This window comes from Phycodurus eques, chromosome 18, assembly GCF_024500275.1.
Source record: "Phycodurus eques isolate BA_2022a chromosome 18, UOR_Pequ_1.1, whole genome shotgun sequence".
Lineage (NCBI taxonomy): Eukaryota > Metazoa > Chordata > Actinopteri > Syngnathiformes > Syngnathidae > Phycodurus > Phycodurus eques.
Genome location: NC_084542.1, coordinates 11,532,738 through 11,547,239, shown reverse-complemented (window position 1 = coordinate 11,547,239; position 14,502 = coordinate 11,532,738). Strand labels below are relative to the sequence as shown.

Here is a 14,502-nt window from a genome sequence, read left to right as displayed (position 1 = left end):
TTTTTTTAAATAAAAAGAAAACATGAGTTTGATGGGAAAGAACATTTATTGTTGGTTGATACAACTAAAAAATAAAGACGCACGAGTCTTCTTAAATATTCTTATTTGAGGGCCACCCATCAGCCATTCACACCGCAGACATAGTGGACACACACTCGGGATTAAGAAGTCTACTTCCAAGTCACCTCCTCACCAGGCTTCAGCTCCCTGCAGAGAAGTGGAATACAGAAATGTATCCACACATTTACTTTGAGAGTCAATCCTAGTATATATTGTAGAATCCAACACTATTTCAAACCTGCTGTATAAAACACTTTTGTTCCTGAAAGCGGTCAGTTTCTGGTCCTGTTGTTTGTCGAGGTACCATCCAATCACGAAACCCATGGGCACCAGTAAGTTCATCCAGTGCTCACGGGCGAATGCAGCAAAGTTGACCATGCTTGCTGCATATTAACAGCAGCAGTCAGAGTTAAAAGGAGATACACACAACTTGTTCACAATTTAAAGCAGTTCCCTGCACACCTTTTTTTTTTTTTTTCCACATTTTAAAGCAGTTCCTTGCATCTTCATAAAAGTTCTCTGGACATTCTCCAGTTAAAATACATAAATGATTTTCGAATTAGTGCAACGATTGATAAATCAACAACTTTTAATAGATTATTGGGAAATACGGTTAAAAATTTTCCAAATCCATGGAATTTCAGCCTTTTATCAGTAAATATTCAGATTTCTGTAGTCCTCTATGAAAGCAGACAGATTACCTTTGTGTTTCATCAAAATAAGAAATTTTTGCCCATTTTCTGACATGACAGACCAAACCAGTAACTGCTCAATTTGTTTGTGCATTTTCTGCACTGTCAATTTGAAATAATGTTCCATATTTTAATAAAGGGATTGACATTTATTTTAAAAAAAAAATCCAATTCATTGAAAATGCAATCGATAGGTTAACTGATTAATAAATTTATTGTTAGTTGCAGCCCTATATTATAGTACAATTAATATCCACTTGTAACAGTTAAGTTCAAATCGCACCATTTTGAGGGGTGGTTCTTCCGTCACATTTGTAAATAATGTTTATTTTTTTTGTTTATCCAAAAAAAAAAGATGGCTATGGAGGCCCTCAAGAGACTGATCTATTAACTATTAAGAGTTAAATTTTCATATGTCCCCATTTAAAAATTTCAAACATTCATCAGTAAATATGAAGCTGCAAGTTTGCTATAGTGACCGTGCTGACTGAAGTATGGTTACTTAAACCGGCGACTGCTGTTGATTTATGTGATATCCTAAACAAACTGAAAAGTACTGTACTTATAATGAATGGCATTGTAGCAATCACTTCTACACGACCGATGGTCATTTCCAACTTGAGACAACCACAGAAAGCGATTTAAGAGAGACTGAAGAGTAAACCGACGCTCATTTAGAGGACATTCTACAATGGCAATACTACCATTCAAAAGTGTTTCTTTTACAACCAATTTACTACTTCACTGAAAGCATCACACTAGCTGATCACCTAGCTATCATTAGCACTGAATGGCACACTTAGTTTACATTTATTCTGAATATGGAAATAATTGTGCGCAGTTAGAGCGGACAGCATTTAAAGAGGTTAATAATCACGGAGTAAACACAGTTTAACAACAACAAAATATTACCTTTTGTTTACAGAAAGCTACGTACGGCCTTCTGCTATCCACTCACTAGACAGAGGACATTGGAATATACCATCTGTGCCGGCAAGGGAGGGTCGTTAAAGCAATAAACAGGCATCAAAATAATGAATTAAATGTTTCCAAGTACCTCTAGAGTTTCAGTTTAAGAATTTCATTTCTTTAATTTACGTCGAATAATTTCATGTTAACGAAAGCAATAAATTATTGGTTATATTAGTGTGTATTTGATAGCGAGTTAGCAGGCGCCCGTGCACTTTGACCCACATGATGCAGCGGCAAACATGGCTGCTCGCGGCGATGCTACGACGCTAACCAAAATGTCCTAAAAGCGAAATTTAACAAATAATTGTTTTATAGAACTGCCCCTATTAAATATTTCAACGTTATCTAAATGAATGGTACGTTTACAATCCCAAAGTTATTTAAATTAGTGCGCGCAGAAGCTAAAATGTAGCTAGCTAGTAGACTTGCCGGGTAGTTGTTCAAGCATGATCCGTTATTGCGTGAGTTTATATCTATATATATATTAATCCTGTTTGCTAATAAATTAGCAGATAAAGTTGCATGTATTAAAATTACCACGTCGACCGATACAGTTTGAGATAACGATAGCTTTCGAGACACCCATTAAGCCAATGTAGCATGTAAGGTTCTGTTTCTGAGGTTGGTTTGTAACCTGACTTTTCTTACAGCGTGAAGACAAGTAAATGAGCCACAATGACGTCCATTATCAAGCTGACAGCTTTGTCAGGAGTTCAGGAGGAGTCTGCCCTCTGCTACCTTCTCCAGGTGGACGAATTCCGCTTCCTTTTGGACTGTGGCTGGGACGAGAACTTCTCAATGGACATTATCGATGCCATAAAGCGGTAATTAGGAAATCTGTCTTCTATTTAGGAGGGGGTTACAAGGAGTAGAGATGTGGAAGGTGCAAGCGTTCAAGTACTTTGGGATCAACTGTTTAGAGAGATGGAGCGTGTGGCCCTCGGAGGGCCGTTGTGACTGTGAACCCATATAAAATATTGTCTCATATAATGACATATACACAACAAATTGATGGAGTTTTTTTTTTTTGATGGAGTTTTAAAATCAGAAGCCAATAAAAACATTTCAACAATTATTACATTTATTTCAAAAAGGGGATTGGTAACATAAAATGCTTGCAATATCTCAACATTATACAAGTAAAGACACCAATTTTGGTATTTTCACAAGAAACATGAAGTCGACACACATGATTTGCTTTCGTGGGCCACATAAAATTATGTTGCGGGCTGGATCTGGCCCCCGGGCCACCAGTTTGACACCTGTGGACTACAACATGTTCTGACTCATGCAGGTGTACAAATTCTGTAAAAAAAATTGACAGGCATGCATCAGCAACATTATTACTTGAGGGTTTGGTGCATGTAAAAGTTCCTACACAGAACACATTAGGTAAAGGACAGGACGTATAAGTGTTTCGCGCTCTTTGCACATGACAACTCTGTAAATAAACTAGCTAGCGACATGCTTTTGGCACTTCATCAAACTCATTTGAATATCAGTGCAAAGGCAACTTTCCGCAGCATTTTAACAGCCTCTCAGATAACAAATCCCAGATTTTTAAATTTTACATTTAAATTGTTTTTTTTTTATATAACATAATAATTCAAACTTTAACGGTTGCACTTGTCTGCATCCTTCATTGCCCTGAAAGATGAACAATTGATGCTGCATCTTCCTAAAAAGAAGACATTATTGCTTCGATAGAAGTCAAATTCCACCTATCCATCCATCCATTTTTTGTACCACTTTTGTGGCTGTATTTGTTCAGTTGTGGTTTAAAATTTTCTCTATTAATTTTATATATGGGTAGTGGTCATGTTCAACCTCAGGTTCCTAAAAGGTGCTCTGACCGGCATGTTTAGTTATGTCTAAAAATATGATACATGTGTTTTTAAAGGGTAATTTTAACAATACATTTTCTGTATTGTTCTTAATGTCTATAAAACTGGGTTGCGACAGTTGGAAATTCTGTTCTTTGGATCGAGTCACTGGCTTATAAAATGGTATAGAGACCAATGTTGTATGGTTTGGGCCGTGTAGCAATGACCAGGGGAGAGAACTGGTGGTTGAAAGAGTTGAAGATGCTGAGATTTTCTTTGTCTGTAACGAGGATGGACAGGATTAGGAATGAAGTCATCAGAGGGACAACGCAGACTGGAAGGTTTGGAGACAAACTAGTTAGGCCAGATTGAGATGGTTTGGGCATGTGCATAGGAGTGACACTAGATATATTGGTAGAAAGATGCTGGAAATGGAGCCACCAGGTAGGAAGCAAAGTAGTGTGACATCCTTTACCATGATGTAAAGTGTGTGATGTTTATATTTGTGCTTGCAGGCATGTTCATCAGATTGACGCCGTGCTTCTCTCCCATCCTGATCCTATACACCTTGGAGCTTTGCCTTATGCTGTGGGGAAATTGGGTTTGAATTGTACCATATATGCAACGATACCGGTCTATAAGATGGGTCAAATGTTCATGTATGATCTTTATCAGGTAAGAAAGAGTCGTGGGTGCGTGTATCGTAAAAGTTCAGTTTTCCATACAGTAACAATACATCACTCTCATGTTTTCCTATTTAGTCCAGAAACAACAGTGAAGATTTCACTCTGTTCACCCTTGATGACGTGGACAGTGCTTTTGATAAAATTCAGCAGTTGAAGCATTCACAAATTGTCAATCTAAAAGGTGACTTCAAATGTCTTCTAAATATGTGTTGGCCTAACTACAGCAGATAGAAAACGTTTTTTTTTTTTTTTAAACTGTTCAAATTCCAGGTTTTTGTGATACGATAAAAATGAGACCAAGATTTCAGAATTTTCCCCACCATTAATTTGACCTTAATTGAGCTATATATATATATATATATATATATATATATATATTTTTTTTTTTTTTTACTTTCCCTCTCGAAAAGATTACATTTCCATGTAATTGAGTTGTAAAGGTTATAGGCAACATTAATGGTGAAAAAAGTGTCATTGTTTTATATCACAAAAATCTGGCATTTGAACAGGGGTGTGTAGACATTTTATACCCACTGTATATAACATGATCCTTATACAATCCTTTCTGATAGGAAAAGGACACGGACTTTCAATTAAACCACTTCCTGCCGGTCACATGATTGGTGGGACTATTTGGAAGATTGTGAAAGATGGGGAGGAGGAGATTGTTTATGCTGTGGACTTCAACCACAAGAGAGAAATGTAAGAACAGATAAACATTGCATGTCAATTAAACTTGCCTTATATATTTATTCTCATGGCAGCATGAGTCTTCGGGTACTCGGCTTCCTCCCACGTTCTAAAAATCCCCATACATAAATTGTTAATTGAAGACACTAAAATGTCCACAGATGGGAATGTGGATGGATGTCTATATGTGCCTTGGGGTTGAATTGGCGACTAGTTTTCTCCGAGTGTCAGCTAGCATAGGCCCCAGTACACCAGCGACCCGAATGACGACAAGTGCTATTGAAAATGTGTAGTTGGTTGGACAGTTATTCTCTTATGATACAGATTTTTTTTATTTTTTATTTGTTGTGATTGCTTTTCTATTCTAGCCACCTGAATGGCTGCACGATGGAGAGCATCAGCCGACCTTCCTTGCTGATTACTGACTCCTTCAACGCAGCATATGTACAACCGCGCCGTAAACAAAGAGATGAACAGCTACTCAGTAAGTGAATCGTGACAAGTAACAACCGTTAAATTGTATACCGTCCTCTTCATGTCTGCATAATTTAGTCCAGTGTTTCTCAACCTTTATTGAGCCAAGGCTGATATTTTCGAAAAAATCTCAGGCACACCACCAAACACAAATGGCACAATAAGCGGTTACATTGGTTAATTATGAAAGTACAGCCATCTAGTGGAAGCACATTTAAGTGTTCTGGTATTGAATCTCGGCTCTGGCCTTTCTGTGTATAGTTTGTATATTCTCCCTGTGCTTGCATAGGTTTTCTCTGGGTACTCCAGCTTCTTCACACATGCATGTTAGGATTAATTCAAGACTAAGTTTTTCGTAAGTGTGAATGCTTGTTTGTCTTTATGTGCGCTGCGATTGGCTTGCGTCCAGTCCAGGGTAGGGTCCAGGTCCCCCACAGGCCTAATGAGGACAAGCGTTATTGAAAATAGTTCTATTATAGACTATCATGTCCTAAATTTGAACTTAATGAACTGGCTAATACGTGAGATACTACAAAAATGGTAAAATTTTAAACAAGGTGTTATATGTGTTTTCCTCATCTCTGTCCTTTTTATTACCTCTCTGCAAAGCCAATATAATGGAGACACTCCGTGGGGATGGTAACGTGCTTATCGCCGTGGATACAGCTGGGCGGGTGTTGGAGCTGGCTCAGCTCCTGGACCAGATTTGGAGGACAAAAGATGCCGGGCTCGGAGCTTACCCGCTCGCCCTGCTTAACAATGTCAGCTACAATGTTGTGGAGTTCTCAAAGTCCCAGGTATCAGTTTTCCCTTCATTTTCTGCATGTTAGTTTAAATGCAACAGTACTAGTTTACGCACAATTTTTCCTTAGGTGGAGTGGCTGAGCGACAAGCTCATGAAGTGTTTCGATGACAAGAGAAACAACCCCTTCCAGTTCCGCCATTTGACCCTCTGCCACAGTTTGGCTGACCTGGCTCGGGTTCCCAACCCTAAAGTGGTGCTGTGCAGCCAGCCGGACCTCGAGTCTGGCTTTTCACGAGAACTCTTTATCAAGTGGTGCCAAGACAGCAAGCACTCAGTCATCCTGACTTACCGCACCACTCCTGGAACACTGGCCCGCTACCTCATTGACCACCCGGGAGAAAAGATGCTGGACCTGGAAGTAAGAAGGAACATGACAAATATTTTAAGAGGAGATTTCACTTTGTCCTTAAAGAGTTTCTGTTGCTGGTTTTAATATGCATAGTAGTGGGTATGTTCAGCTCTACATCGGTCAGTTTTGCAATTCAAAATATTAATGCCGGCAGCTGCAAAAACCACGCCACATTGAATGCATCTATGGGAGTGGGGCATGTTAACAGACAACAACAATAGAGGAGAAGGAGGTTCTCCTCTATTTAGTGTTTGACATGCAACTGTTGGCCACAGTGAGGAGACTCATTAAGCATGTGTTTAACTTTGTCATTTCAAGTCATCTATCCTCTTATGTTAGATGACAAGGCAATGACCAATCTGCACTACCAATGAGTTTCCGGTTTTTCACCCAGTACATGGTAGTAGTACTAGGTTTTGCCACAATATTAGTTTGCAGTGTAAAGGGGGGGGGGTGAATCACGTTTAGAACTGTAAAACAATTAAATTTGTTGCTCTGTTGTTTGTCGTGACAGGTGAGAAAAAGAGTAAAGCTTGAAGGCAAGGAGCTGGAAGAATACCTTGAAAATGACAAAATAAAGAAAGAAGCGGCAAAGAAACTGGAACAAGCAAAAGAGTAAGTCAAGTTGACAGTAAAGTGATTTTATAATCGGAAAAATTAGACCTTTTCCTTAAGATTAACATTCGATCTCTTGAGCTCGCAAGCATATAAGACGCATCCTCTATAAAAATCTGAACTTTTTTCACATGCTTTGGTTTATATGCCGCACATAGAAAACACAATACAAATACAAGAAAAAACAATTACAGCCAACTTTGCTGAAGGAAATAAAAACAAGCGGAAACAGCACACAGTAACACAGAAGCAAAAATACTGCAAGTGCCACAATAAATTATGCACAGTAAAGAATAAGATACAGAATATTAGGATAGTTACATTTATTTCTTCAAGTGAGTGTTAACTTGAAGGCTGAATTGTAGACATCGCGTTTTTGACATGATGAGGGTGTGCGCTTGAGCCGTTAAATTTATGAACGGTAAACTCCCTGGATTGGAAAATCAGCAAATAAGCCGCATCTTTGCGGTATATCAAAAGATAAACTATCAATGTATTATAAAACAGTGTGAAATTATGAAGTGAACATTTTATGTTGGCACCCTTGCAGGGTAGATGTGGACTCCAGCGATGAGAGTGACTTGGACGACGACCTCGATCAGCCAGCTGTGATGAAAACCAAACACCACGACTTGATGATGAAGGGCGAGGGGAACCGTAAAGGAAGTTTCTTCAAACAAGCCAAGAAGTCCTACCCTATGTTCCCAACACATGAAGAAAGGATCAAATGGGACGAGTACGGAGAGATCATCAGGTATCCCGTATGAGAGATTGATGCAAACGTTTGAAAAGTTAGGAAAACAGTGAAAAAAGGTTAGGTTGAACTATTACCCGTAAATAATACTGTTTGGTTGCAGGATTGAAGATTTTCTGGTTCCTGAGCTGCAAGCTACGGAAGAAGAGAAAAGCAAACTAGAATCCGGCTTGACCAACGGTGATGAGCCAATGGACCAGGACCTCTCTGTTGTTCCCACCAAATGTGTTTCTAGTATTGAGAATCTTGAAATCAAGTGAGTGACCACTAACTTAAAAGTCTACAGGGTATAGTTCAAGAAGCATAATAATTGAGACACACTTTTCTTCCACCCCATCGTAGAGCCAGAATAACATACATAGATTATGAAGGTCGCTCAGACGGCGATTCCATCAAGAAGATCATCAACCAGATGAAGCCCAGGCAGCTGGTGATTGTCCACGGGCCTCCGGAGGCCAGTCTGGACCTGGCTGAGTCCTGCAAGGCTTTCAGCAAGGATCTCAAAGTTTATACACCCAAACTGCAGGAGACTGTGGATGCCACCAGCGAGACGCACATCTATCAGGTCAGCCCCCCCCCCCCCCCCCCCCCCACACACACACACACATACACACACACAGTTAATTAGGTTGTCCAATTAGTGATGGACCTGATAAATTACTTAATTCTTGATCAATAAGAATTTTGCCAGTCGCCTGTAACTTCATTGATCTCACATTGGTTATTTTGCATAATGACATGTAACTGGGACATAACAAATTTTACTCCTAGCAACCAGCAGAGGACACTAGTAATTAAATTACTACCTAAATGTCTGTGGAATAAATATAAAATAGAAGTAAAAACAAGAAGCATGTTTAAACAAGAAATGTTTGGGCAATGATTGATTTATAAAGCAGACACTGTGCATTTTATTTACCATTGAAAACAGTTTCTAGGTGTCTAAATAAAGTATTCTCGGTCAAAATACAAAAAAATATAGAGAATCACAGCACATTTAGCAGCCACTTGTTAGACTCCACTTGAAATTACATTATTACAATTACAATTATTTGAGGAGGGGGGTGATGTTCTGTATCATGCAAATGAGCCACAGTTCATCCCAATGGGCTTTCTTTACCATGATGACTTGGAGCGTTGCAACTAGGTGAGCACCAAATGGCCTGAAGAGAAAGATGAGCAGAGAAAGAAATACTGTAAAATACTTAAGAAATGTCTTATTTTCTGCCATAAAAATAAGGTGCGGTTGAAAGACTTCCTGGTGAGCTCACTGCAGTTCTGCAAGGCCAAAGACACAGAGTTGGCATGGATCGACGGCGTGCTGGACATGCGCGTGGTAAAGGTTGACACGGGCGTGATGCTGGAGGAGGGCGCCAAGGAGGAACTCGAAGACGGCGAGCTGGCCATGGACACAGCCCCCGCTCCTGACCTCGGCATTGATCACAGTGCTGCAATGGTGGCGGCTCAGCGGGCTATGAAGAACCTGTTTGGAGAGGACGAGAAGGAGCTGTCTGAGGAGAGCGATGTCATTCCCACGCTGGAGCCGCTGCCCTCACATGAGGTGAGAGAGCTGAATTTGTTTTTGTTTTTTTATTTTATTTTTTACAGCTTTTGGAATCACAATTCTCATTTTCCACCCAGATAGTTTGTTTTGCAACATTATTTGGATATTTTAGTTGTTATAAATAAAAATGTACTGTAAAATAAGCAATGAAAATCAAACATTGCTTTTGAATTCTGGTTCAACAGAAATATTTTTTAAAAATGAATCAATGAAACAGGCCTGGACAAAAACGATCGTACCCCAAGTAAAGATTGAAAATAATTTGACCATAAGGACTTGTTAAACTAAGGAGTGTCCTCTAGTTAGTATCACAGGTATGTTCAAAATTGTAGTCAGTCTGTCTATTTCAAGGACAAGTAGTCACTGTGCTGTTTGGTGGCAGTGTGTGTACCACACTAAACGTGAAGTGAGGGATAGAGTTGTCTCAGGAGATAAAAAAGAAAATTATAGACAACCATGTTAAAGGTCAAGGCTATAATAAGAGTATCTTCAAGCAGCTTGATGTTCCTGTGACTACAGTTGGCCATATTATTCAAACGTTTAATGTCCAGGGGACTGTAGCCAGCCGATCCTGCACGACGAATTGGATGGAAAATTGAAGCTGAATTTGACCCAAAATATACAGCTAAAAACACAAGCATGGGTAAGAGCAAAACATTACTCTTCTGAAGTGGCCTTCTATAGTTTGAGCCCTGATCTAAATCTGAGTGAATATCTGTGGAAGGAGCTGAAACATGTCATCTGGAGAAGGCACCCTCAGTTTACTCATGAGGAGTGGGTCACGAAACCTGTTGACATAAATTGTTTGTTTGCAATAATTGCCTCAAAAGGTTTGTGCAACAAAATATTAAGCCATCATTTTTGTCCATGCCATTATTATTATTATTTTTTATAATTCTGCTGAAGCACAATTCAAAAGCAATGTCTGGTTTTCATTCGTTAATTTGCACTAAATGTATTATTACCTTTGTCAGTTTCAAGTTAATTTCAGTGAGCATTGTGACTTTTTCTTTTGTTAACAGAGGGGTACCAATAATTTTGTCCAAGCCGCCACATATGTTTATCGTCTCTTGGTGTCGTCTACTTTCCCTCTCAGATTAGACCACATTTCAATGAACATTGCTTTTCATGCAAATTAACCTTAACCCTTAAACTGAACATGATTGTCTTTGTAAAGACAGACTATTTGATACAGTGCATGTATGGGATATCATTAAATTGGGGCATCCCAGAGGTTTAGGTGCTATAAATTTTAGCGTTGACTTGAGATGGGGTTTTATTATTATTAAGGTAATACATTCACAAGAGCACAAAACCAATTCAGCCTGTCCTTGGAGTTCGTGTCCACCCCCTACACTGTGGTTCTGTGCTCCGTCCAGGCACCCGGACATCAGTCGGTGTTCATCAACGAGCCCCGCCTGTCCGACTTTAAGCAGGTCCTTCTCAGGGAGGGCATCCAGGCTGAGTTTGTGGGTGGAGTGCTGGTCTGCAACAACCTGGTGGCTGTCCGCAGGGTGAGTAATTCGTTTTCTCTCACGATTCTATTTCAGGAGACATGCATACAAGCCGTTTATTTAAAAAAAAAAAAAAATACAATACTCATACAGTGACGTTTTTAGTGTCTGATTTTAAAAAATTGATAGTGTTCACAAGTTACAGTTGAAAGAAAAAAAAGTGTTTATTAACAAAACACAACATAACATTAAACCCAAACAAAACACACACGGCTTGCCAAAGTAGGGCAGAAAACACAGAGGCTTATGAAGAGTCTTGCCTCAGGAAAATAAAAAAAAGAAACAACCGCAAGTGAAACTTAACAAGTCAAATAAAAGGAAACGCAGGAGTAAACCAGGGCATCAACATGAAAATTTATAATTGACAAGAACTTAAAATAGATGCAACCCAGAGTCAAAAAGACACTTGGAGCAGTAAGCGTCAGTGCAATGAAAGTGGGGAGAACTTCAAGCGTCTGCTGCATTGATGTCAAACCAGCGATCATTTCTTGAGGTTTTGTGCCGCGTAAGACTGCATCTGTGTTTTAAAAGGTGAAATCGAGGTCTCGCGTCTCTGTTCTTTGTCCAGACGGAGGCAGGACGCATCGGCCTGGAAGGCTGCCTGTGCGACGACTACTATAAGATCCGGGAGCTGCTGTATCAGCAGTATGCTGTAGTATAGCAGCAGCAGACACCACAGAGACCGTTCTTATGAGGACTTTACCCGGTGGACATGTCTGTCCCCCACACCCTCGGGTACCTCCAGCTGTGTCCCCACTACATTTATTGTACAGTTTCACTTTTTTATACCATTCTCTACTGCTAGGTGACCTTGGGAATTGGCTGTTTTTTCTTTTATGCTCAGATTGACCTCTGTATATGATAAGCGATACGTTCCCACTTCATTTTGACATTAAACATACAATAATTTTTTCCTAATCTGACATTCTGTAGTTGTGTTAGATGCACAAACAATAGTTTGCCAGTAAAAGACACATCACAAGTACTCTATATACCAGGGGTTGGGGAAGTTTTGACCTCAAGGACCACGTTTAAAATGGTCAGATTGGCCCGGTCATTTATAAATTAGTTAAAAAAAAAAAATAAAAAAAACATTTGATCAAGTTGTAATCCAGTCTCAATTTTGAATTGTGTTATTTACTGTATAAATAATGTAATCATAATTGATTAACTGATTATTTAGTCAAATAAACAATACATGTTGAATTATAAAACTGTATTATTTATAGTTCATTTAATTAATAATAATTAATAAATAGGGACCAGGCCTGACAGAAAATGCAAAAATCTGGCTCATAATTGATACTCATAATTGCTCAAAAAACCGCAAATAAGCGCGAAATTGGGAAAACAAACCAGTGAATAAGAGCGGATTTCCGCAAATAATGGGGGATAGTCCCCCCGGAAAAAAATTAGCAGTAAGTAGGTGAGTGCGAAAGCTGGACTGTGAATATGCTGTGCATTCATTTGAATTAACCAATTTTAGGGAAATTAAAGTAACAAAATACGACAGGATTTTCGATAATGTAAATGCTCGGTGAGCTTGATTTAAGAATGGAGTGGACCATAAGTGGCCCGCAGGCCACAATTTTCCCATCCCTGCTATATGGAGATTTATGCCTCTTTTAACTGCACGGTAATTTCTTGACTCGACCCTTTCTTGATGCTTTTCTTTTTTACTATTTTTTTATTGTTGATTTTCCATTGGGCAAACCAGGTACATGGAGTCCTTGTTTTACCAACATTTACCCAGGTTTGAGATTCTGAACCTTTTATTTTGATTGTTATATATTTATGGCCCTACAAGTGTTTTTTCATACAAATATTTACTGTAATTAGGATTTTAGTACTGCGTTAGCATAGGTTAGTGATAAACTATGGTGCACTTAGGCGCGCTGGTTTAACATACAAATGTAGGTTATGTCCTCACCGTAGGAATGGAACTCTGCCCTAAACCAAGGACCCCCTATATTCTATAGACTAAAGTAAATTGCACTAGACGGGATTCTAAGTGTGCCGAGTTGATACCATATGGGTGATGGAAACCTCTGCTGGTTGCTCATCATTAGTCGAGCAGATTTAACATTTTAACATTTGAGGATGCATGGATAGAAAAACAGCTGGGATTTGAATGTTCTCCACTTTCTTTCACAGGTTATCGCCGGGGACTCCCACATTCCAAAAACACGCATGTTAGGTTAATTGAATATTTTTAAGTTGTGTATGGGTGTGAATGTGACTTTAAATTTCACCCACAATCAGCTGACATCGGCTCCAGCTCACCCGTGACCCGTATGATGACAAGGCCTGTATAAAAATGGATAGATGGATTGATGGCTTGCCTGTATTGCGCTACCGCAGCCTTGTACTTCCCAGACTATACTTTGATGCAGCTAATCGAATTGTCTCCTTACCATGGCCATCAACCACATGCTGAGAAGTAAATAAAGGACAACCCTATTCTCCACTGCAGTTTGCCAGCACATCTGATGCGTTTCATGCAGTATGGTTTTCCATGTTTCCTGTGGTACAACTTTGAAGTGGAAAACATACCAAGCTGTGCCAATACGGGGCAGTGGAAAAATGGCGTTAAAGTGGCATTTAACTCAAAACAAATTCACCAATCTCAGTTTTTGGCTTCATATGTTAGCAAACAGTTAGGGCCTTCATTGCTTCTCTTTACAATTCAAAGCAGGTCTATTCAGTACACTGGCATGTTCTTACTGCTCTTCTAGTGTGCTGTACTCAAGATGACTAACACAACACACCACACCACACAATGACATCACTGACAATCGAGAATCTCCTCCCCTAAACCACATCTGTCCTAGTACCAAGACTGAACTGTGAGAGGCAGCATGGTCCCACAACGCATTCCGACTGTCGTAAATAAAAAAGAACACAAAGTGGTAATGGTGGTGGTAGTAGTAGTAGAAGAAGAAGAATTAGAAGCTAGGCTAACTATTAGCTTATCTGGTAACAAGATTGTGCTTTCAAACTAATGATTGGAACTGAGTACAACAATAAAAGACTAATAAAGGAGGTAAAATAGCGACAAATTTAAGACTAAACAACGGGGTAGAACAAGGAGGACGACCAGGAAAACGCCAGAACGGACCGGGGGAAATGGCGCACAAAAACAAATCCAACTGATTGGTAAAAAAAAAAAAAAAACACGCAGTGATTCACTCTTTTTCTTGTAGTGAGTGACTGAGGCACTGACTTAGTTACTCAACACTACCAGTGGTTTCCTTTTAATGAGACCATTGACTGCAATATAGCCGGGGTTCAGTGTACACTGTGTTAGGACCCAAAGATGCACTAAAACACATCCTCTACCTACTGCAGTAACATCAGATGCAGGAATATCCGGCTGTTTCTTGCAGTCCCAGACTAACCGTGTTAGGCGTGCTCATGTAGTAGGTTCATGTTAAACACTTGTGGCTATATAAAATTGTCCCCTGAAGTGATAAGTGGGCTGGGAAAAACAAAAACCTGCGGCCG

At 39.5% G+C, this 14,502-nt stretch overlaps 2 protein-coding genes across 2 annotated transcripts; one reads left to right on the top strand and one right to left on the bottom strand.

Annotated features, from left to right (window-relative positions):
• Window positions 1-33: 33 nt before the first annotated feature.
• Window positions 34-1,763, bottom strand: LOC133416640 (NADH dehydrogenase [ubiquinone] 1 beta subcomplex subunit 1-like). Its single transcript, XM_061703584.1, has 3 exons — window positions 1,665-1,763; window positions 299-443; window positions 34-207 (listed from the first exon to the last, which is right to left on the bottom strand). Exons 2-3 carry the CDS (start codon window positions 436-438, stop codon window positions 171-173), a joined length of 177 nt encoding a protein of 58 aa, XP_061559568.1. The 5' UTR covers window positions 439-443; window positions 1,665-1,763; the 3' UTR covers window positions 34-170.
• A 186-nt stretch (window positions 1,764-1,949) lies between these two features.
• cpsf2 (cleavage and polyadenylation specific factor 2) lies at window positions 1,950-14,146 on the top strand. The gene is made up of 15 exons (XM_061704851.1): window positions 1,950-2,080; window positions 2,375-2,548; window positions 4,063-4,222; window positions 4,309-4,414; window positions 4,806-4,935; window positions 5,292-5,407; window positions 6,007-6,194; window positions 6,270-6,560; window positions 7,066-7,166; window positions 7,717-7,920; window positions 8,024-8,176; window positions 8,263-8,485; window positions 9,161-9,481; window positions 10,864-10,998; window positions 11,567-14,146. Exons 2-15 carry the CDS (start codon window positions 2,400-2,402, stop codon window positions 11,657-11,659), a joined length of 2,370 nt encoding a protein of 789 aa, XP_061560835.1. The 5' UTR covers window positions 1,950-2,080; window positions 2,375-2,399; the 3' UTR covers window positions 11,660-14,146.
• Window positions 14,147-14,502: the final 356 nt, after the last annotated feature.